The 22,946-nt window shown below is 46.1% G+C and overlaps 1 protein-coding gene across 4 annotated transcripts in view; it reads left to right on the top strand.

Annotated features, from left to right (window-relative positions):
* The window catches only part of NFYC (nuclear transcription factor Y subunit gamma), a 65,762-nt gene extending 44,058 nt beyond the window's left edge, over positions 1–21,704 (top strand). For 3 of the 4 annotated variants that reach the window (XM_055341964.1, XM_055341962.1, XM_055341965.1), the window contains exons 3-10: positions 1,046–1,117; positions 2,547–2,660; positions 6,009–6,104; positions 11,125–11,298; positions 13,935–14,093; positions 17,233–17,340; positions 19,933–19,992; positions 21,287–21,704. In XM_055341964.1, the coding sequence (XP_055197939.1) occupies positions 1,046–1,117; positions 2,547–2,660; positions 6,009–6,104; positions 11,125–11,298; positions 13,935–14,093; positions 17,233–17,340; positions 19,933–19,992; positions 21,287–21,406 (903 nt within the window). In that variant the 3' untranslated portion in view covers positions 21,407–21,704. The remainder of the gene's footprint in view (positions 1–1,045; positions 1,118–2,546; positions 2,661–6,008; positions 6,105–11,124; positions 11,299–13,934; positions 14,094–17,232; positions 17,341–19,932; positions 19,993–21,286) is intronic. The other variant, XM_055341963.1, reaches the window with a different exon arrangement.
* Positions 21,705–22,946: the final 1,242 nt, after the last annotated feature.

Raw genomic sequence — 22,946 nt, 5'->3', positions numbered from 1 at the left:
TACCAAATCTTAGCTCCTCCTTCCATAATGTGATGGTGCAAATTCCCAGGAGAGCCCCTTGGGCTTGGTGAGTCACATTTCAGACCACTTACAGAATCAGGCACTTGACACCTGGGCCCAGTAGGGATTTTGCTGATTTTAGCCAGTCTCTGCCTTTGCACCTTTCTTTTCACTGCAGCTGTGAAACCCAGAATCGATTTTTATTTCTAGAATTGCATCCATCACTGGGCATGTGTTTGAGTACCAGTAGTATCAAAATTAAAAAAGGGCTTAAATCGCAAATAACTGAAGTAGTGCTGGTCAAAAAGCCCTTTCCTAAATCCTGGCCTCAATAAAGTCCTGTGGTTTCCTCCCAGTCCAGGCTTGCTTGTTAGAAAAAAAGTGCCAGGGCTGTTCTTGAAAGGCAGCTAATAAATTCATCCTTTTTTTCACCATACTATTCTGCTCCCACCCCCTACCCCCACGCATACTTTGGAGACAGGGCCTTTGCTGCTGTGTTAGGAAAGGCCCTCCTCTCTAAATTCCAGTGTCAGGTTAGTGCAAAGGTCAGAAGTAGCCATAGTCAGCCAGGACTGGCTGAAGACAACTGTGGGTGACCGTGATCTGGTGCTGCCAGTATCTTGCCCTTGTAGTCCCAGAATAGAAGAAAGAACTGGCAACTTAAAGGAATGCCCCTGCAGAAAAAATCTCATTTTAACCTACATATTGTAGACTGATAAACTTTGGGGGGCAGTACAGAGGAGATGCTCAAAATGCATCTCTATTTTATGCCGGCAAAGAATCTGATATTGTTTAGGCCTGCTTTTCATGAGGGCACTGTTAGATGGCATCGTAAGTTTATCTTGAAACCCTTTAATTATTTGAAACACTGCATGGGGTAAGAAGAATTTTGCTTTGGGACTTGGATTCTCTTCATTTAATATGTACCTCCTCTCCTGCCGTATTTTCTGAAAGGAGGGACTAGGCCAATCACAGTGTTTCATGATGCCTGTCATGCCCTGCTGATTGTCCCTACCATTTATGTGCCTCTTGTTATTCATTTCAGAAGGATTTCCGAGTACAAGAACTCCCACTGGCGCGTATTAAGAAGATTATGAAACTGGATGAAGATGTGAAGGTGAATTCATACTCGTTTTTATTATTCATATTGAAGCTATAATGGTGGATAGGTTGTCACTCATTTCTGTAGCACTCAAAGTTTAATTAAAATGAAAATATCATTATTGTCTCTTGCTTTTTTTTTTTTTTTTTTTTTTGGTTCTGTCTAAAGTGAGCTGAAATTGAACAGTTTTAATTATTATATGGTGCTTCTCTGGAAATTAGGGATAGCTTGTTTTCCAGATGTTGATAGCATGCTGAGGGTTTGCTTTTTGAATCACCCATCCTTTTTACTGTGCTGGGTAAACACAAATCATCAAATCAGCAGGACAGTGCCATCTTCTCAATTAGCATTTTATTGTAGTCTCTTATTTGTTGATGTAAGCTCTAAGAAGTATTCAATAATGATATTATTGCTCCTGTTCTAATTTTTTTGTCCGTGAGTTGTTTTATATGACTTCTACCTGTGAGGAGGTTTCCCTGCAGGCAGCTATTTCTGTATTCTTAGAAGCCCACCTCCCAATTCAGTTCTCGGAGAGAGAGCAGTGCTCTCTCTTTATCACTCAAAACTAATAGTCCCTTGTGTTTGTATAGAAAGCTAACAGTTCACAGCAATTTCCCTTTTTATTAGCTCTCACTTCCTTCTCATGGTAACCCTGTGAGATTTGATAGGATAAGAATTATTAGTGCCATTGTCAAGATGTGGAAATAGACACAAAGAGGTTAAAAGTGACTCACCTAGAGTAGAAGAACCAAAATCGCTGTTCTTATCTCCTGCTTCCCTAACTCCACACCTCTTCCCATGGCTCTGTCCTGCATAGACCACTTTACCAAGAGTTCAGAGCCTTGTTTGACCAAGAGCTTGAACTTCGAAGTCAGATATGGCAAGGCAGATTACATTACTTGAGCACTTACCTAAATACCGGGCCCTGTGCTGGGTGCTTTTACATATATGACCTCATTTGATTCCCACAGCAGCATGGAAAGATTGTCTTCTTTTTCAGTATGTGGAAAATGAAGCCCAGAATGATGGGAAGCCTGAAATTTTACTTAAATCCATCCATAGGCTCTCAAACTTATTGTTCCCCACGTTGCCTCTCCTTGGATTAGAACCTAAACCCTGCCACTAACTGGGTCAATGGCCATGGGCAAGTCACTTCACCCTTCCTAAACCCCCTAGTTTCTTTGAAAGTCTATTATGAAAATAAGAAAGTGCATAGTAGGTGCTAGAGAAGCAAGTATTATTCTTCCTTCTTCCTTTCTTCTCCCTGCTACCTGCTTTGTCCCTACTTGTGGATTTATTTTACTTTGGGTTCTCTTGAGGCTGTCACCTTCTCATTTGCCAACCCTTGCCCCATTGTCCATGGCAGGACAATGGGGCAAGGGACAAATGAACTGTTTTGAATGACATGCTGGTGATTGACAGGGAGGGCCTACGTCTGTTGCAGATGATCAGTGCAGAAGCCCCTGTGCTCTTTGCCAAGGCAGCCCAGATTTTTATCACAGAGTTGACTCTTCGAGCCTGGATCCACACAGAGGATAACAAGCGCCGGACTCTACAGGTAATATCGTAGATGTACATGAGGAAACTGGGCAAGGAGCTGCTTTTACCTTCACTTGCTTCTCTTGCATGGTTTTCAGCCAAAGATTGTTCCTTCTTAGGTTTCTGTCAAGCTGATGTGTGGAACTGGCATCTACCTCTACTGCCTCTATGAGGCAGGTCTACCCTATAGACATGACAGTATTTCCCCACCAAGAATCTTCATTGCCAGTTCTTGTGGTTTTCACAGCTCAGTGACTGATCTCTTCATTTGGTGAGCCCTCACTTATAAACAGGCTAAAGTGAGACTGATCTATTTCCAGATGTAAACAACTTCTGGTTGGAAGCCTTGAGAGACTCTAGGAAAGGATAGTCCCAGGAAGAATCCGTCTCACCTACCTCATTTGCCTTTTTATTCCTTGTCTGCCTTCCTGGAAATCCTTTCCTTCTTTTTCATTTTCTTTTTATTTTAATCCAGAAAAATCAGCATTCATATTATGTGAAGACACTGGCTCTAGAGGGCTTTCTCTTAACAACCAGGCCCTAGTTCTTGGAGGAAAGGTTTCCCAGACATAAGAGGAAGGGTGTGACAGATAAAAGACACTGGCAGTCTTTCAGCAGCAAAGCCAAGAAAGTAAATTGTTTTCTCCTTTGTTTCCCTTTACCTTCAAATTGAAGATGCGTGCATATTTGTTCTACAAATATTTATTGAACATCCACATGCCAAGTGCTGTTCTAGGCTCTGGGGATTAACACACATAAGAGACCAAAACCCCCACCCTCGGGAAATCTACATTCTAGTGCAGTTAGACATTGAGAACTTACTTTATGCTGCTTTGAAGGAAGCCTTTAACTCTAGAGAGATCCAGTTAAAGCTACCTTCAAGATCAATTCAGACTAAAAAGTAAAGTGAACAAACTTGGACAGGACCTTCAAAAAAATATCCTGGGGCTCCTAGGTGGCTCAGTCGGTTAAGCATCTGCATTTGGCTCAGGTCATGATCTTAGGCTCTCAGCTCAGCAGGGAGTCTGCTGCTCCCTCTCCTCCTGCCCCTGCCTCCTACTCATGCACATGCACTCTTTCTCTCTCTGTCTCAAAATCTTAAAAAAAAAAAAAAAGATATCCAGATGACCAATAAGCATATGAGTGTGCAATATCATTGTCCCCTGGGAAATAGAAATAAAAACAACAAGATACTGGTTTACACTCACTGGAATGGGACTAAGTACCAACTGATGATGAGGAAGTGGAGTGACTGAAACTCCTATAGGACAGAATGCAAAGTGGTGCAGTCACTTTGGGGAATATTTGGCACTTTCTAATAACCTTAAATATGTCCCTACTGTATGACCCAGCCATCCCACTCCTAGGTATACACCCCAAAGGGTGGACTTTCTTGTATAAGAATATTTATAACAGCCTTACTTACAATAGCCAAAGACTAGAAACAACTCAAGTATCCATCAAGATGGGGATATATAAACAAAAGGGATATGTTCATAAAATGGATTACTATTCAACAGCAACAACAACAAAAATTATTGATCCATACAACTTAGGGGAATCTGAAAAATTATGTTAAGCCAAAGAAACCAGAGGAAAAAATTATGTGGCACATAATAATACCGTATACTATCACCATCTGTGGTGATAGAAATAAAGTAGGGGGAGGGCAGTTGGTTGGAAAGGGATAGAAGGACACTTTTTATAATTTTATCTGAGTGATGGCTACCTGGCTGCAGATATATATTAAAATTCATCAAGCTGTGTCCTTAAGATTTCTCTGTTTTATAGGAGTATTCAGTAAAATATTACTAGCATTAACAAAGGCAAAATAAAGTTAAAAAAGACCAACTTAAGTATATTTGTGTTTCCAAAATTCTGTAGAACACTGGTGTATGTTTGGAAGTGCTTATTATTTTGTTCCTACCACTGCCACTCCCCCAATTCCATCCATAGATGAGCTGTTTAGATAGCTTTGAGTAGGTGACATCATCAGGAATGTGATACTATATCGTACTGATCTTAAATGAGACCTGGCAGCCTTAAGATGCACCCTGCTTCGGTTGGAGGGTTTATTATCAAGCTGGTGCTTGGCAAGGGTGGATTGGAGTTTTGCATTTCAGTGGCTTGGGGCCATCACAGAGACAAGAGAAGGAAAATACAGAAAATTTCCATCCCCCTTTATTTTGTCTAGTTAGTCACCTCTCTTAAGATGTGATACATAGAGATTCCTAGGGATTTCTGTTATTATGTTGACTTTCTCCCTCAACATTTTATTATGAAAAAATTCAAATATAAGCAAAGTTAATAGCGAGCACCTTTATACTCACCACCTAGATCCTACCATTAACAGTTTACTAGCTTCATCCCTGTATCTATCTGTCTGTCCCTCTGTCCATCCAGTCATCTATTTCTTTTTTTTAAGTGGCTCCATGCTGGGCTCCAATGCAGCCTGAACTCACGACCCCGAGATCTAGACTGGAGCTGAGATCAAGAGTTGGATGCTTAACTGACTGAGCCACCCAGGTGCCCCCATCTATTTTTAAATGCATTTCAAAGTTTACTTTTCCCTAAAGACTTTAACGTGCATATCATTCACTAGAGTTCATTACTTTTTCCTGGCCAATTTTTTTTTTTCTTTAAAATTTTCATACAATGAAGTGCACAAATAAGGATACTTAATGTGTTTTATATAAGTTTTTAATTTTTTTGAATTTGGTTTTATTATTTAAAGACAAGTGTATCACTCTTAGAATTCCATTGGAACAAGGCTTGGTTTCAGTATCATCAGTCAATTCTAGTAACTTCAGACTTCTGGTATTCATATCACATTAAACAGGATTTAAACCATATATGTAACATTGTGACTTTAAATTCCAAATAAAAGTCGTAGCCTTGTGAGAACTTCCTATAGATCAGTGACTAGAAAATATTTTAAAAAGTTATTTAATTAGGATTCAGTAGAGATCCCAGAAGGTTGTAAGATTGAATAATAGCATGACCTCGCTAACCACAGAACAACCAGAAACCTGCCAGTTGAGATTGCTAGATTTGTACGAATTTAGTTGGAGGATGATAATTTAACAACTGTGGGGAAGACTTGGGGTAGGATCCAGCAGAGGTGGTAGTAGTCATAATTGGAGGCTTTTTAGAGCATGAGCTACAGGTATATCTTTGTTAGGGTCTGTCCATCAGGTCTTATGTGAAGTTTGCTAGTTTGTGCTTATTTCAGCTATAGCCTTGGCCATGGTTATTGATTTTGACTTAGAAGTCATCATCTTATCTTACTTGTAATGTGGAGGTTATAAAGCCAGGTGAACTAGTTTCTCCCTAGGCTAATTTTTCACCCTGCTTTTCTTTGTTACAGAGGAATGATATCGCCATGGCCATTACAAAATTTGATCAGTTTGACTTTCTCATCGATATTGTTCCAAGAGATGAACTGAAACCTCCAAAGCGTCAGGTGAGCTGGGAAGGCCTTGCTGCTGCTTCTGACCGAAGAGCACATTGCCCACTGGTGTCAGATACACTCCTCTCTCAGCTCAAGTCATTTCCTGTTCCTTTTGCTTTTCTTTCTCTAGACCAGATCCATCCTTAACATCTCCCTCTGTTACTCATTTATGGATACTTTTAACTCAGTGCCTCTGAGGTGGTATTTCAGAAAGTAGACAAAATGAGAATTAAAAACAAGTTAAAAAAAAGTAAAGTGAAGTTCATTTCAAGGTACCCTAGGGAGTCTCTCAGAGTTCTTAATCTGGGATGGGAGCACATTCCCAGTAAGGTACAGATTTTAGATTTTCAAGATTTAAAGCAATAGCTCTATGTGCACAGTGGTGTTTGGAGTGAATGGACTTGGGTTTTCTCTTACTCTGGATTGCGATTCTCTGTGTAGTACTTGGGCTATACATTAGATCACCTGTTAGGGTTTAAAAAATACTAGTGTCCGGGCTTCACCCCACACCAGCTAAATCAGAATCTGTGAGGGGGAAGCCTGGGCCACATTACTTTTTAAAGCTTTTCAGATTTGTTTAATGTGCAGCCAGATTTGAGAACCGTCACTTAAACCGTTTTCTAAGCAATCACGGGAAAGAACGTGATTATCTGTCTTTGCCTCTCTTTTGCCTGCCCCTCTCCAAAGGTCACACTGACTTTTTTGCAGCACCTTAGGTGCATCAAGCTCTTAATTGTAATTGTAATAGATCTCTGTCCTGTATAGTTCATTGTTTGCGGCAAGCGGATTGCCTGACTCAGTAGGTGTGGTAGAGACACTTGGGGAGTAGTGGCAGTGTCTGGCAGGAGCAAAGCTGTGCTTTGTTCTGCTTACTTTACCTTACTCATAAAATTTTAAGTGTTTTTAATGAATTATTTCATAATATATTAGCCTTAGAACAGGAGTCATTCATGACCACCATTCTCCTCTGCTGTCTCACACTGGTAACCAGTTAGGAAGTGTAGAAGTGGGCGTCTTAAAGGACCTCTGTAATCCTGGCCCTACCGGGGGCCCTTTAGATCAGCCAGCCCTCTGTGCCCCATCACTAGAGCAGGGCGCCTCACTGCGGCTCCGTCCTTTCTGGGCAGTCTTTGCTACTGTAAACATCCTTGACTGGAAGCTGTAAGGTGCTCAGAGGGGCTTTCAGTCGGATGTTTACAGCGGCAGGCTGCCACGGTCACGGTCGTCCCCAGCTGCGCACCGCCTTTGAGACCATTGCAGGTTTGTGCCCACAGGCTCAGCTCCTCTTCTTGGGGCGTTTCTCTCCTCTATGAGACGTCACTATAGCAAGAACTCAGACCGCTTCTCTTCCCCCAAAATAAATGCTACTGCATCCCTGCTCTCCTTGTTGGAATTTGTTTCAGAAGCGCCCTTTAAAAACAGGGTGGTGAGCTCTGTGACAAAATCAGGCCTTGTGCTGACTCCTGCTCAATCTCTGTGGGCTGTCTGCTGAACCAGCCAGCTAGAAGGAGGGGTCACGTCCTGTCCCTTCCTCAAGTCCTCAGTCCCTGGCTTTCTCAGGGTGTCAGGCCGCTGCTAGTTCCATCCTAGCCTGACTCATAATGTTGTGATCCATCTCCTTTTAAAGTGTGTCTAGCTGAAACAGCTCCTTGCTGCCTGGATTCAGGTCTTTGTAGGTGTTCAAGCCATTGATTGGCGTCCTATTGGGGACAGCTGCTGCCTGGCCTTTGAAAGGTTGAGATTGCTGAAAGCTGGCCTGAAATTCTAAGATAGCACTTTTAATCCTCTGTAGACATGAAGTTTTCCCCAGCTCCAAATTGGCTGGCACCTCCTTAAGTCCTTTAAAAGCGCCTACTCTCCAAAACTCACCCTTTCTGAAGGAGACAGCAATTCATTTCTGGCTACTGAAGCGAATGTACTTTTTTCATTCTGGGGCTGGCTGTGCAACCCTGTAGCAGTGGCCCAAGGATGGGATGCTGCTCGTTCTCTGATGTTCGTTGGTCTCCACTTCTGAAAAGATTCCAAGAGCACGTCCTCTGGTCGGGGAGGCCACTGCGAAAGCTGAGCAAGTGCCCCATTCTGGATTGATTCAGTCATTCAGAGATTGTTCTAACACAAGGGGTGATTTCCCATTGCTGGGGAAAGAAACTAGCCAGGAATATTGAGTTGTAGATCTAAGACCCTTGACTTCTCAGAGATGCTTGGAAATTTCTCTTGTTCTTCGGGGAAGCAAGGAAAGAGTATTCAGAAGCAGAGGATAGTTGAGGCTGACTTCTACCCCCACTAAAGCTATGAGTTGAAAGTTCCTGACCATTGAAATGTCATTTTCTCTTCACCCATTTCTTTAAACCAAGCATAATCATTCCCTTGCTAGCTTGCTCTCCATTGGCCGGGTGAGTCTTCATAATGCAGAACTTTAGATGTGCCTCCTTCCATTCCAGTGATTCGAGAGCAGCCATGCCTGGTCCTCCCAGCACCAATCCAGGCACCTCTGCTAGGTACTCCCAGGTGTCCTAGGCACTGCCTAGTTCATAAATAACTTAAGAGGGTGTGGTAGGCAGTATAGGAGAAGCTCTTTACCTGCTGTCACAGTTTTTGGCAAGGAGTATTTTGGCTTCAGGAAGAGGTGCTTTAAGGATTTTTTTTTTTCTTTTTTTTTTGTCTGGCGAAAAGGCTATATTCACTTGCAGGTTAGTTGCAGTGAGAGATAACTGGAGACAGAATTGTCACAGGTCAAGGCCGGAAATGCCAGTTTCTTCCTCCTCCCTGACTGCCTTCAAGTTGGTTCTGGGGAAGTCTCAGTCCTCTACCCTCTTGTTTACCCAAGAACTTTTGTAAGTTAAGTCTAGGCTATAGTGATTGATGTTTTTTATAAAATAGGAGGGGCACTCTCAGTGGAAAATAAATACATTGAACCTATTTCAAGAGCTTTGAAAAGAGCAGTTGGTCCCTGTTTCTTGGTTAAGGGAGGGTATTAGTATTTATCCCTGCCATAGTCAAGAGCTAGTTGACAGGCTTACCTTCATTTATAATGGTGAATAGTTGAGTTGAAATGGAGGTGCTGTTGTCACAGTTACGTTGTTCTGGAAACTGAATCCTAGATGAAAATAAAGGGGCCCTCCTTTTTCTTCTGCCTTAGCGTGGTTATGTTCAGGGTTCAAACTGTTTGGGTCTGAAGCACAGAATGCATTAACCTAGAAAATTTGTTCATATTTGAGGACTAGCTTAGAAACCCAGAATGGTAAAAGTGTCTTCTGAGGCTGGGTGGGTGGCCATTAGAGAATCTTTCCATGCGACCCCAGTTCCTGAAAGGCTAGACAGCAGCAATCCTACTTCTAGTATCCAGGGCCCAGAGTCACCAGGCAGGCTCTGTTCTACAGCAGACATCTGCTTCTCCCCACACCATGGCCACAGAATCCTAGAGGTAGCAAAAGAAAGTTTATGTACTCTTTTCTATTGGTAACAGGTGTTAGGTTCAAGAGACTATGTCATAATACCAACTTAAGTTTTAAAAAAAGTACTTTTTGGGGCACCTGGCTGGCTCAGTTGGAAGAGCATGCAACTCATAAACTTGGGGTTGGTGAGTTCAAGCCGCATGTTGGGTATAGAGTTTACTTTTAAAAAATAAAAAATAAAAAAAATAAACCACTTTCCTACCTGCAGTTCTCTGCCTGGCTCTATAAATTTGTCATTCAGCAACCTCTTCCTGAGTGCCACCTACAAGGGAATAAATGGTTGGGATATCGGAGAGCAAGAGAAAGTTGAGCCCTCATAGCACTTCCACTGGAACAGGGAAAACAGTGAATTTGATAAGTAGGTACAACAAAGTGTAGTGAGGAAGGGACTGTGCAATATAGATTGGGGTGCCTAACCTAGTTGAGGGTATGCAGTCAGTACCGACTGGGTCACTGTCACCTGGGGAGCTTTGAGGCAGTCCACAGCATCTCTTTACCTTGGAGAAGTGTCTTTTCCTCTTTTCTTGAATCTGACAAACTTAGCCCAGAACAAGGAAGTGAGTAAATTAAGCTAATTTTCTGCTCAGCCAGCCCAAGTGGATGTATGTTTCTGTTGTTTTTGTTGTCCCAGGCAGGGGCACCGTGTGTCGCAGGGTTCTCCGGAGCAGACGCCGATCTCTGTGTCAGTGGTCAGGGGCCTATCAACCCCGGACCCTCAGGCTCTAACCATGCCGTAGTGTGTGTAAACATCCTACACTCTCAGCTGTGAGCTCAAGGTGGCTGGGAGAGGGTTGTTTACTCCTTCTGCCATGGAAAACGTCAGCTGAAGAAGGAGCGGTCTCTTCACCCAGCAGATCGGACAGAGTGCGACCTCCCTAGTCAGCCAAGGCAGCCCCCCAGCGGAGAGTGTCCCTCAGGCCCCCTGGGTTGCGCTTCTGTGGCTAAGTACAACCAGAACCAGACATGATGCTGGCTAGACATGGCCTTCGGTGACCACCGAGCTCTTGGTGTACTGTGAAAAGCGGGGCACTTGCCTACCAGTGCTCTCAATCATGACATTGAATTCTAAACTTCTAGCCCAGGAAAAGCCCTATTTCCCTCTCCCCTGCTCTGTCCCTCCAGAGCTGGTGGGCACCACATAAGGAGAGTGCTGTCTATTTGGGAGATACGGGGCTGGCCTGAGAGCTTGATGTTTGGGTAGCATCTTCCCAGTGCTCACAATTAGCACCGTCTGCAGATCACAGGCCTCAACAGCGTTTACTGACAAGCACTTCTGGTGCGTGGTTTTTAGTTACGGTAATTATTTGCCCATTTGCAACTCATCACGCAATGGGTGATTACTCTGTACTTCAGAAAATTGGCTGTATGTTTTGTGAAGCCTATGGAATCTGTTATTTTTAGTTTGATTTAGCACAACTGGTCTCTTCGAATTCCACTTTCCCTTGGCTTCAAATGTGGAGAGCTCAGCATTCAGCAGGCAACTGCACAGAGTCTGTGTGGGGGAAGAATGGAAATTCACTGTGGCAGCTGCTGAGTCAGTTCTTTTCCTCTTACCTGCCTCTCCTTCTACCCCACAGGAGGAGGTGCGCCAGTCTGTGACTCCTGCCGAGCCCGTCCAGTACTACTTCACGCTGGCTCAGCAGCCCACCGCCGTCCAAGTCCAGGGACAGCAGCAGGGCCAGCAGACCAGCAGCTCCACAACCACCATCCAACCCGGGCAGATCATCATCGCACAGCCTCAGCAGGGCCAGGTCCGTGAGCTGTATGGGGGTGCCTGCCAGCAAGACTGCGCCACTTAGGTTTGGGGTGGGGAAGGCCTGGCCTGGGCGGAGAGGCAGGCCAGTCACCATAGGACACCAGAGTTGAAGTCTGTAAACTTAGGCTTCTCCCCAGAATCAGCTGTCCAGGTGATATGTCACCCTAACCTCTCTGGGCCCTGGTTTCCTCAGGGGTCACATGAGGAGAGTGCAGTGAATGAGACGCTCTCTGGGATCACTATGAGCTAAAAAATTTTAGAAGGGGGATCCCTGGGTGGCACAGCGGTTTGGCGCCTGCCTTTGGCCCAGGGCGCGATCCTGGAGACCCGGGATCGAATCCCACATCGGGCTCCCAGTGCATGGAGCCTGCTTCTCCCTCTGCCTGTGTCTCTGCCTCTCTCTCTCTCTCTCTGTGACTATCATAAATAAATAAATTTAAAAAAAAAAAAAAAGGACCTCAGGATTTATTTCCTGCCTCACTTTTTTTTATCCATATAACTAAAGTTCTAGGGTGCTTTCTCTTTGCCAGACACTGTGCTAGGCAAAGATGATTGTAGCCCAGTCCCTGCTTCAAGGCGTTCACTATACCCTGATGCCTAAGGGACCTTCTTTGGCTAATGCTTGTGCCCCTGCGGTGCTGAGAGCTTTACCTGGGAAAGGCTTTATCCCTTTACAAGACCAAACTTTAAGGGAGTCCATCAAGCACAGGGTCTGATTGGCTGAACATCCGAAGAGGCTCATGGCTGTTGTGCCCTGACAGCAGGGCACCCCATACATGATTTGACAGCTGCCATGCTAACACAAGCCTTCATTTTCCTGAAAGGATTTAGAAATACCTTGGAAATCCTCTTGGGAAAATTGAGTTGATAAAGTACAGTGATGAGTTGGCAGTATGCATATTTTTTTTTTTTTTTTTTTTAGTCAGCAAGAATTTCATCTCTCCTCTTTGCTACCCCAGACTTGCTCAGCTTGGAGCTGGTGAGGAAGCTTCAGGGATGGTGGAGTTGGTCTCTCCCAGTGTCTCCCACCTGCTGTTTCTCTGTCCTTCTGGTTCAGGGTGGCCTTGTGCTGTGTCCCCCTCCTTGGACCTATAGTAATGCCTGTTTCAAGTTGAGTTCAGATAACCTTTGCGGAGAGAATACATATTAAAGTTGGAAGGAAAGCATATTTTGGTAAAGTGAATCCTGTGTGTTCTATCATAAAATTGGAAACTTCTATTCCTGGAGGTTGGGGGAATAGGCTGAGTTGAGAATACGGGTGTGAGAACGGGAGGTGTTTCCTGTTGTCTTAGCCCACTGCATGTATTTTTACACAGATCCCTCTGTCCTCTTTCCTTCTACCTCCAGGTCATAGTAATTTCTCCTTACCTAGTAGTCCCTTGAATCTCATCTGGGGTTCCTAGAGCACATCCCCTTCCCCTGTAACTTCAGATGCATAGGAGACCTGTGTAGTCAGAAACATAAGATAGCCACTTCGATAGAAGGCTCGCAGCGTCTTCTTACTGAAGTGACTCTGGATTCAGAGTGGGGAGGGTCACGGCTGAATCCAGGCATTGGGAGTGTAGGTGTAGTTTTTAAAAGATTCCACCTTCCTTCTGGCACCATTTGGGGCTGAAATTTTGAAAAAAAAAATTTTTTTTAAGATTTTATTTATTCATGAGAGGCTGAGACACACAGGCAGAGGAAGAAGCAGGCTCCATGCAGGGAGCCTGATGCAGGACTTGATCCCAGGACCCCAGGATCACGCCCTGAGCCAAAAGCAAGATGTTCAACCACTGAGCCCCCCAGGCATCCCTAAAGCTTTGAAATTTGAACAAGTGACTGACCAACCCTTTTGACAGTTAAGTCTGCCATCTCTCGGAGGCGTAAGTTTCATAGGACTACAAGTCCATGAACATTTTTGAGAGACTCAGAATCTGCCAAGTCATGTACATTGGACAGAAATTTCTTAAATCTTAAGGTTCCTGTTTCTAGAGAGTTAAAGTTCTTGTTTGTTAAATTCTGTTCCTTGGGTAGCCTTAATTAATGTCTAGGTCTTAGTGGTGGTTGCCTCTCTGGTGGAAAGCTGAGCTTGATCCACAGCAGCCAGCTGGCCAGTGTGGGCTGGAGTTGTTCTGCTGCTTGCTCAAAGCCAGCATGTAGTTTATTTTCCTTCCAGTGTCTGGTATCCCTAGAAAGGAGTCCCAAGATCCTGAACTCAGTAAATTCATACCAACCCCACTCCATTTAATTTGTTCTCCAAATTCACCTGCTCCCGACTTGACTTTGGCCATTTCTCAAGTGAACTGTAATGGTTACTTTGGATTCTTTCGTAACATATGTGCCTTTTGGTCACTGAAGAGGCTTGAAAAGCTGCAGCATTTGAACCATAGAGATGTTTGGGGCCTGGACAGTTATTCTGTACTGTGAGACTACAAATCTATATGGCTTTCTCATCTTTTATTTTGGAGAATAAATTTTAGCAGTGCTGTAGGCCCAAAAGACTCTGAGTGTTGTTAATTTGTATTAAGATGAGTTTAGGCATCCATGGAAGGGGTTTGCTGCCAGTTAACTGCTCATCATTAACCCCTTGGTAAGCCTAATGGCTCTGAGCTGGGGTTGAATCAGCTTTCTCATTACTCTTCTTTCTAGACCACGCCCGTGACCATGCAGGTTGGAGAAGGTCAGCAGGTCCAGATTGTTCAGGCTCAGCCACAGGGTCAAGCCCAGCAGGCCCAGAGCAGCACCGGACAGACTATGCAGGTGATGCAGCAGATCATCACGAACACAGGAGAGATCCAGCAGATCCCGGTAAGCCTGCTCTGCCTCGCATCTGCAAGGCACTGTGCTCCTTTTGTAACGAGAGTGCTTATAGATCTTAAACGCACACACAGAATATTGCATATACCCATGTGTATGTATGTGCATACATTTCTCTAAACTTATATCCGTGTGAGTGCAGACCGCAGCTTGCTTCACTGTATGCTCACTGCTCTCTTTTAATCCTGCTCAGGTTCACCACCGTGGGGCAGCTCCTCTCGATTTCCCTGCACTCCACCTACGCAGAGAATGCTCGTAACCACTTTTCATGCCAAGACCCAAAGGCCCTGTGAGGCAGCCCTCCCTGTCTTTTGATTAGCAGAGAATAAGAGGGAGGTGTACAGAGAAGGCCATAAATACACTTGTTGCATATTCATGAGTCAGTTCCCAGTGGAGCCTGCAGCAAAGTGTATTTTTGGCTTTCATTTAACTTATCCATCCCTTCACTGTGGACTGCTGCTTCCTGTGTGCCATGAGGGATTTCATTTCTTGGATTTGTTGGCTTTTTTACTTATACTTGCTCTTTTGTAAAAAATGCCCCATCTTAACACTTGCCATCTATACATTGGTCATTTGCCACCCAAAGTGAGTGACACGGAGCAATACTTCTCTTTCCTGCCCCTTGCCCTTCCTCTTGTACACTTCCTCTTGTAAATGACATGTAGGCAGATAGAGAAACTCGCTTTGACTTGGTTAACTACTTCCTCTTTGAAAAAGCTCCATTTTTGAAACTGTTCTTATTAAGTTAACAGGGTAATAGACCAAGAGAAAACTTAGGGAAAGTGGAGTGTGTGTGTGTCTCTATCTTTCCGTCTCCCCTCCTGCCTTTCCTCCCTTTCTCTACTTTTTGGTGCACTCTCCCTCTGCTAGAGCTTGCACCCTCTCACTCCCACTTTTTTCCTCTCTCTCTCTCTCGTTCTGTCTCTCTCTCGTTCTGTCTCTCACACACATACCCCTCTTAGTTCCAGGTGCCTTCCCTCACTGTCTCAGCCACCAACCAAAGACCTCTCTTGAATGGTTCTCAGTTTTGCATGTGAAGGCACCAGAACTTAAGCCAGAGAAGAAGAGTTCCCTCTTTGCAGTAACTTTAACTCCAGTCTTTTTAACCTTCCAGGACACAGAGCGTTAGCACAGATTTGCTGCAGAATTCACTATTCTCAGATAACTTCTGCAGAAGTCTGCACTTCTAAATTCCTCCAGAGTGCTCGCTCCAATAGAGAGGACATTCAGGAAGGAAGCTTTGCTTCTTTTTTGAAGCTTTTTTGAAAGTCCAAAGGGCAGGCGTATTTGTCCTGTAATTAACATCAAAACGCTGCCAGGGTCCCCAGACCTATCATTGTGGCAGAGCATCACCAGATGTGTAAACCTAAGCCTAAAAGAGCTTCTGCTTCTAAGAACTGCTTGGAACTATCTGGCTCACAATTTTTCAGTCGCATCTGAGTTTCTGCAAAGAGCTCTTCCCAGCTGGGAAACGTAAAATCCCTGTGGTTGTCACTACACCTATTCTTGGGAATAGGCTTTAGTCTTTCATCCTGTGTTCCTTGGCTGGAGTTCTGGTGACTCTGGGACCAGCCACGATTGGTCCCAGCAGACGATCTTCCCCAGCTTCTAGTCAGCTGCCTTCATCCCCAAAAGCAGCTTAGTGTTGTTGCCCAGCAGCCACATTATGGGACTTCAGGCGGGGCCAATCTGTGCCTGGCATCACAACTTCCAGCAGCTCTTCTTGGCATAGTCTCAGAAAGAATCGCAGGTCATAATATCTTGCCCTGTCTCGTGTGAACCAGATTAACGAGTTTAGGTTTTCTATTCCTCCAATTTGCTATAAGTGGACAATTCTGAAATTTGGTCTACCAAGAACTTCTAAGAACTACACTCACTACCAAGTATTTGTCTTTTCTTGGTGGTTCAAATCCTCTTTGAAGCTGAAGTTGTAGAGAAGCAGTGTGATTTAACACTGCAGGCAGGAGTGCAGCTTCGTGTATCAGCATTTTCCTCATGGAAGTAAAATTCCCTGCAAGGGAATTCGGTTTTAAATTCCCTTTGCTCCAGGACAAAGAGACATGACTTGCCCGTTTGCCTCACGAAGTTCACTGCTGCAACAACGGCAGGCTGGGCAGCCAGGGAGAGTGGTTTCTGAGCCCCCGGATAGAGACCAGTCTGTCCTTCTGGCACCACTTTTCATCACCCAAATCCCGAGTGTGAATGTTGGCAGTGCTCTGCTGACTCTCCTCTGCTGAGCCACGGTTCCTCTCTTGCAGCCAGCCGCCTTGGTCTCTCCATTCCCACCCAAGGCACTGAGACTTTCATGGTACACTAGAGCGTTAAGAGTCTGAGTTAAGGCTTTTAGTGAACAATTAAATGCAGCATGTGGTATTATTGTATTATCTGAGACTTAATCTTAAGCATGAGGGACTCTAAGGGCATTTTTGTAGCTTTGGTTTCCCATGATGGGGTTTTCTGTGAAACATTTATTGATTCAGCTTCCCCTTGGGAGGAGTTTGGCCAGAAGAAAGTGCTGAACACCAAGGATCCTAAAAGTCCCACAGACCCCTGTTGGTTCTGGCTCTTGGGGACCGAGATAGTGAAGCAGGCCAGCTTTTTCTTCCAAGATGTGCAGCATGGGTCGGGCAGGACTAGGGCTAGGGCGCAGAGTGCTGGCCATCTGCTTTGGGCTCCTGACAGATGCTGGAGTTCTCACTATTAGATCAGCCATCCCAGGAATTGGGGTGGCGGAGTTTGGAGATAGAGTGGAGAATGGCCCACACTTACGGTACAAAGCATTCTGATCATGTCTGACAGTATGGGATAAAATCCTAAGATAAACTGAGCAAATGGCTGAGAGCCAGTGAATGTTGAAGGTGTGGCCATGCTGTTCCTCACATATGTGACCAGATCCTCTAGGAATTTTCTCCAAAGTCCACTTAGGGAACATACTCTCTTTTGTGTATTATGACTTGCCGGGTAGGGATGTTACGGTTTTGTTCATGTTGACTGCTGTTGAAGAGAAACTTTGCAGGTACTACTTTGGAGGTCTCAGAAGGGGAGTGGCAGTCACCACCTCTGGTCATGGGAAGTTTGCCTGTTGGGGTCATACTCAGTCTTCCGTGCCTGCTTGTCTGCCCCGCTCTAGGTTCAGCTGAATGCCGGCCAGCTACAGTACATTCGCTTAGCCCAGCCTGTATCAGGCACCCAAGTCGTGCAGGGACAGATCCAGACACTTGCCACCAATGCTCAACAGGTACGTGCCCCAGAGATGTAGGGCATGGCTAGGGGACTGACTGGAGCGATGGCTCTCTTGCCACCTCACCCTTCAGCAAGAGCTGCACCCTGCACATCTGTTCATCCCAAAGGACAGATGGAGTTTATTGGAGGATTGGATTCAAAGTGTGTCTCTTACTTACGGTCTTACTCTCAAGGGACAAAGAAATGCGAAGGATGGGAAATCTCAAGGACACTTAAAGAGAGCCTGATGTATGTGTGTGCGTGTCTGACCAGAGGAGACGTTCTGACAGTGTGCCTCATCGTCAGGCTGAGTTTTATCTTTTTTTTTTTTTTTTTGAGTTTTATCTTTAAAACCAAATAGCTATTGTGTTCTGGCACCCTCTGTGCACTTTGGAAAGCTTACGTGGATTTTACTTAGGCACACCTAGCCAGAGACTGTCCCTTTCATCTCCTCTCATGCCCTATGATACAGAAGACTGTTAGCCATGGGTGCTGAGGGGGCAGCCTCCCTAGGCTTGGGGCTTGGTGGGGCACGGGTATCATTTGTAGGGGATGGGGAATGCTGGTCAAGGGGAGGCATTGTTAATGGATTCTTCTGCCTCAGACCCAAAAAAAGCAGCGATCGTTTAAGAGCTGGACAAGTCTGGCCCAGTTGCATTTCTGGTGATGTATCTATTGACAGTGGTGACAGAGCTGAGTTTGTAGAGCAGGTCTCCAAAGATCTCATTTGGGAAAACATGAGGAATGAGCCAAAAAGGCTTCGGAGTTCCATGTAGTTTCTGGGATCGTTAAAGGGCCCATTCCAGACCCATTCCTTGGCTCACATAAGGGCGTGGGCTTTTCTGTAACTTCCTTGGGGCTGACTGGCATGAAGTTACATCTCCAGACTGGTCACACCGTCAGGTACCCCTCTTTAAAAAAAAAAAAAAAGGGATCCCTGGGTGGCGCAGCGGTTTGGCGCCTGCCTTTGGCCCGGGGTGTGATCCTGGAGACCCGGGATCGAATCCCACGTCAGGCTCCCTGCATGGAGCCTGCTTCTCCCTCTGCCTGTGTCTCTGCCTCTCTGTCTCTCTCTGTGTGACTATCATGAATAAATAAATAAAATCTTAAAAAAAAAAAATCCTTGCGAGATTCTAACCTGGAATCCAAAAACTTCATGGCATGAGGGTGGAGGAAATAAGAAGGAAGAGTTTTTGGTTCCTCAGAGGTTAGTTTGGGGACCAGAAACTAAAGCCAGAAAGTGGGGAGAGTCAGATTTTCAGATAGGAGAGGGAGAAGCAAGGCGGGGGGGGGGGGGGGGGCACCTGAGCGCAGTTGGAGTCTGCATTACAACAGATCATAATCGTGACAGCCTGGCACATAGTAGCTATTTGGTCTGTGTTTGTTGTATGAATAATATGTAAATGGAATGTAAAGGTAAATGAAACTTTCAGCTCATGTGAAAGGGCAATCCTGGGGGCTCACAAGGCACAGTTGACCTCATTTATGAAGAATACTTTACATTTGTCTCAGGGTCATTCATTTATTTTGCAGACATTTCTTAAATACTTTCTTTGCACTGGGGGACTAAAAAGACAAAACTTAGAGCTGCTGCTCTCTAGCCGCTTACAACCTATAGGAGAAGAAAGACCCCAAACAAGAACAACAGTAAGAAACCCTCTTGAAGCCCTTTCACACCTGCTCCACTCTTGCTCCTGACAGCCTCGTGGGAAAGCCTGATGGGGTGTTTTCAGCTGTTGTGAGGACACTCAAGTGGACAGTCCTTACCTTACAGCTTGGCTGTGATGGTTCCAGGAGATGGTACATAGAGGACATACTAGTCAGATGTTCCGTAGATACAGGAATGCACACAAGTATGCGTGTGCCAGGCTATGTCAAGCAGCTGACACTATATGATGCATTTCTACATGTCAGCACATTTCTTTTCAAATGTACTTAAAATCCTCATGTAAGATTGTAAACCCATGTGGTAAATGTTTGCCTCGTTCCACCCGCCTCCACCCCCCACCCCACCCCCTGCTTGGCTGAGAGGGCTGCACGTGGCCTGTCTCGGAAAAAACTTCATAGGTGTGCCACAAGGGCTTCCAGAGCCAAGGCCACCTCTTCGCCAGGGTGTTTCATATTCCAGTCAGATAATCTAGGTGATACGGTTTGGTTTGGAGCCCACCTTCCAAGAATGAAAGGGACCACTCCCCACTCTGCCCAGTGTTTTGCAGTCTGCAGTCACTGGCTAGGGTTTTTGCCTAAGCCATAAATGTTAGGCCCTGCTGTGTTGGCACCTAGGAGTGTGCAGTGAGGGGCAGGCGGGGAGCAGGTGTGGACATTAAGAGAGCTGGTTGTGGAAGTTGTATATATTACACACTCGGGGAGGGGGGTGCTCTGTGGTCCTGTGTGGTGTCAACTCTGAGTAGCCATCAGTAGCAGGGGATTGGGGAGGACCCTTGCTCTCCTGCTACTCCCCAAGCACCTGTTCTGTGCCAGGCCTCATTCTGGGCATTTTATGTGCATTGTCTCATGCGGTCTTCACAACCTTCTGGTTGTGGGCTGCAGGAGCGGTGAACCAGACCCTGCAGCTGACCTGTCTCCTCTGTCATCTTGATTCCCGCAGATCACGCAGACGGAAGTGCAGCAAGGACAGCAGCAGTTCAGCCAGTTCACGGATGGACAGGTAGGACACCCAGTCTTGGCCGGGGTCGAGGCTTGAGGGGTAGTCGGGGGCAGCAGGTAAGAAGATCTCTGGGTTTGGATGGTTAGGGCAACTGTTCCAGTTCCTGGTAACAAGTGAACAAAACTTGTTAAAGCAAGTACAGTCTTTAATTTGGAGTGCCAGTCCTTTAGGTTTAGACTTGTGGGAGCTGAACGTCATCTCAGACATTATATAGCACCAGTCCCCACTTTACAGATGAGTAAATGGAGTCCTAGAGATCAGAAGTGTCTTGTGTGTGCTCACTCAGCTCTTTATTGTAGCACCAGGACTAGAATGCAGGTCTTCTGTTTCCATCTCTAGGGCTGGTTTTTTCCTAGACTATGCTGCTTTTCAATAGCACGGATTCATTGACATGCAGAGAACATGGGATCTCTGGAACTCTCTTGGTGCCCGGAATTCAGTAATTCTAAGCTCCTGTGAGGAAGGAATCTTTCCTTTCCCTCACACTGATGGTCCCAGAGAACCCCGAGTACATGACAGGATGACACACCCAAGCCAGTGCCCTCTGCTGCCCAGAAAGGATAGGAGCCAGGACCCACCTCTGGCCTCGGCCCGCTCACATGCCCGGGCTCCTGTGATGGGTCTTTGCCTGTGGGTTTTTTGGGGGGACACCTGAGAAGTCAAGTGCCCTTCTGGCTCTGTCCTTCCGGAGTGGCTACGTGGGCTACTTCTCAATGCTTCAAGGGTCCTGGCTTAGTATTTAAAACCAGGCACCCTCCTCAGCAGGCCCCAAGGAGGAAGCGCAGGTTCAACGTGGCCAGATATTCTGAGGAAAGGAGGAGGCGAGAGGGTAATCCTCCTCCCCCACTAGTGAGGACGACTGAGACTGAGTTGGGGAAGTGCTGGCTTACACGCTGCTGCTGCTGCTGCTGCTGCTGCTGCTACAGCTACAGTGGTTCGGATTGCTTGTGTTGGTCACAGAGGAACAGCGTGCAGCTCGAGGCTCTGAGGCTCTGAGCTCACGGGAGGGGCAGAGCCCAGAGAAGTGCAAGCCACGGGCTGGAGCCCAGGGAGGCTGGAGCGCCCTGTGTCCGGGGCAGAGCCCAGAGAAGTGCAAGCCACGGGCTGGAGCCCAGGGAGGCTGGAGCGCCCTGTGTCCGCTGCTCCTGGGCCCGCAAAGCCCCACATCCCCTCCTCCCTTCGACGCCTTACAGCAGGGGTGGTTGAGGGATCTGGGCCCCAACCAGGGGAGGCCGGAGGGAGCTGTGTGCGCCTCTCCCAGGGGTGACCTCCCTCTCCTCTCCACCCCTCGCAGCAGCTCTACCAGATCCAGCAAGTCACCATGCCTGCCGGCCAGGACCTCGCCCAGCCCATGTTCATCCAGTCAGCCAACCAGCCCTCCGATGGCCAGGCCCCCCAGGTGACCGGCGACTGAGCGCCTGAGCTGCCAAGACCAAGGACACCCAACACAGATTTTGCCATAGAGCCCCGGGCGGTGGGCACAGCCTCCCTCCCCAGAGGACCGGCGACCTCGGTGCCCCCTGCAGGCTAGGACACTGGTGCACTACGCCCCACGCCTGGGGGCCGAGATTCTCCAACAGAAAGATGCAATATTTTTTATTTCCTTTTTTCCATTTTTTTCTCCAAGGAATCCATATTTCAGTATGCTGAGCTGTGTGTCCAATGCTATGAAATGAAAATATTAAATAACATATTTATGGCATTTTCTTGAAGAGTGTGGTTGAAGAACTATTTCTTTTGTTATCCCTTTTTTTTCCTTTTTTTCTTTTTTTCTCTTTTTTTTTCTTTTTTGATTCTTACCGCCACTTCTTTTCCGGAGCAGATCTCCTCAAGGGGGGGGTTATGTTTTCTCCTGACTCAGAACAGCTGCTGCCCCCAGGATTTGCCGTCTTGTTCTGCCCTCAGATTGAGTTAGGTGACTATGTAGCTTCCTCTTCACTAGTGATCCTCTCCCGTGACCCTGCGCTTGTCCCAGAGCTCTGTGTGTTTGCACCCAGAGGCCATGGAAACATTCCTTACGTTTGGAAGATGAACTCATTCGCCATGGAAAGTGGATGGTTTCATTTCCAAACCCTTCTCTCCCAGGGACCCAAGGAGACTAGAACTTTGTGCATTTGCCTGCCTCCACCCCCATTTTTTAATTTTTAAAATGCATTAAAAATTGTGCTAGTCTCCTCTGCTGCATGGACTTCAAACTGCATGAAATGCAATAAATCTCATTTTAGATAATTTAGAGTTGGTTTCTGTGTCTGGGGGCATTCGTGGAGCCACTTTGGGAAGGCTTGAAAATTGCAAAGGTTTGTTTGGCCTCAGGTTGAGTGTCTATGAAAGGAGGGGGACCTTTCTGAGGAGAGGACCTCCCAAGCTAAGGGAACTTATGCTACATGTCTGATTCGAGTGGAAGTCTTCAGCTAATTTTGAAGATGAACTAGGTCAGAATCTATTTGCTGCTACTACTTGCCTGCTGCCTTACCCAGACTACCACTGGTGGGCCAGATTCAGCTGTGTCCTGCCGGCCTGGGGGTCAAGAGAGCATCTCTCATGGAAGAAACATTCTCTGTCCTTCAGACACATCCCTCCACTTCCACCTTGACACAGGCTGGCATTCTGAGCTGCCTTCTACAGCCATGCCCATTACCAGAGGAAGTGGTATCTGCCAGGGAGGGCAGCCCAAGCCCCTTGTCAGCCAGCACGTCAGAAGGGTTCGCTTCCTCAGAACTAAAGCCAGAAGAGTAGAGCATTCCACTTCTTCATTGGCTTTCATTGAAGCCGGCAGTGAGCCACCTTCTTGACCTTCGCCATGCCATCCTTACAACTCAGGCCTGTCGTCATGGAAAGAGCAGGGAACTGAGTGCCAGGAAAAGTAGGTATTAATGTCTTCTTGGATGGTAATATGCCATAAAACCTTGCGCAACTCCCTTCTCTATCTTACGGGGTGAGATGAGGATAGGGAA

The sequence above is a fragment of the Nyctereutes procyonoides genome, unplaced genomic scaffold (assembly GCF_905146905.1).
Source record: "Nyctereutes procyonoides isolate TBG_1078 unplaced genomic scaffold, NYPRO_anot_genome, whole genome shotgun sequence".
In the NCBI taxonomy this organism is placed as follows: Eukaryota; Metazoa; Chordata; class Mammalia; order Carnivora; family Canidae; genus Nyctereutes; species Nyctereutes procyonoides.
Note: the sequence above shows the minus strand (reverse complement) of the source record. Positions and strands in the feature narration are given on the sequence as shown.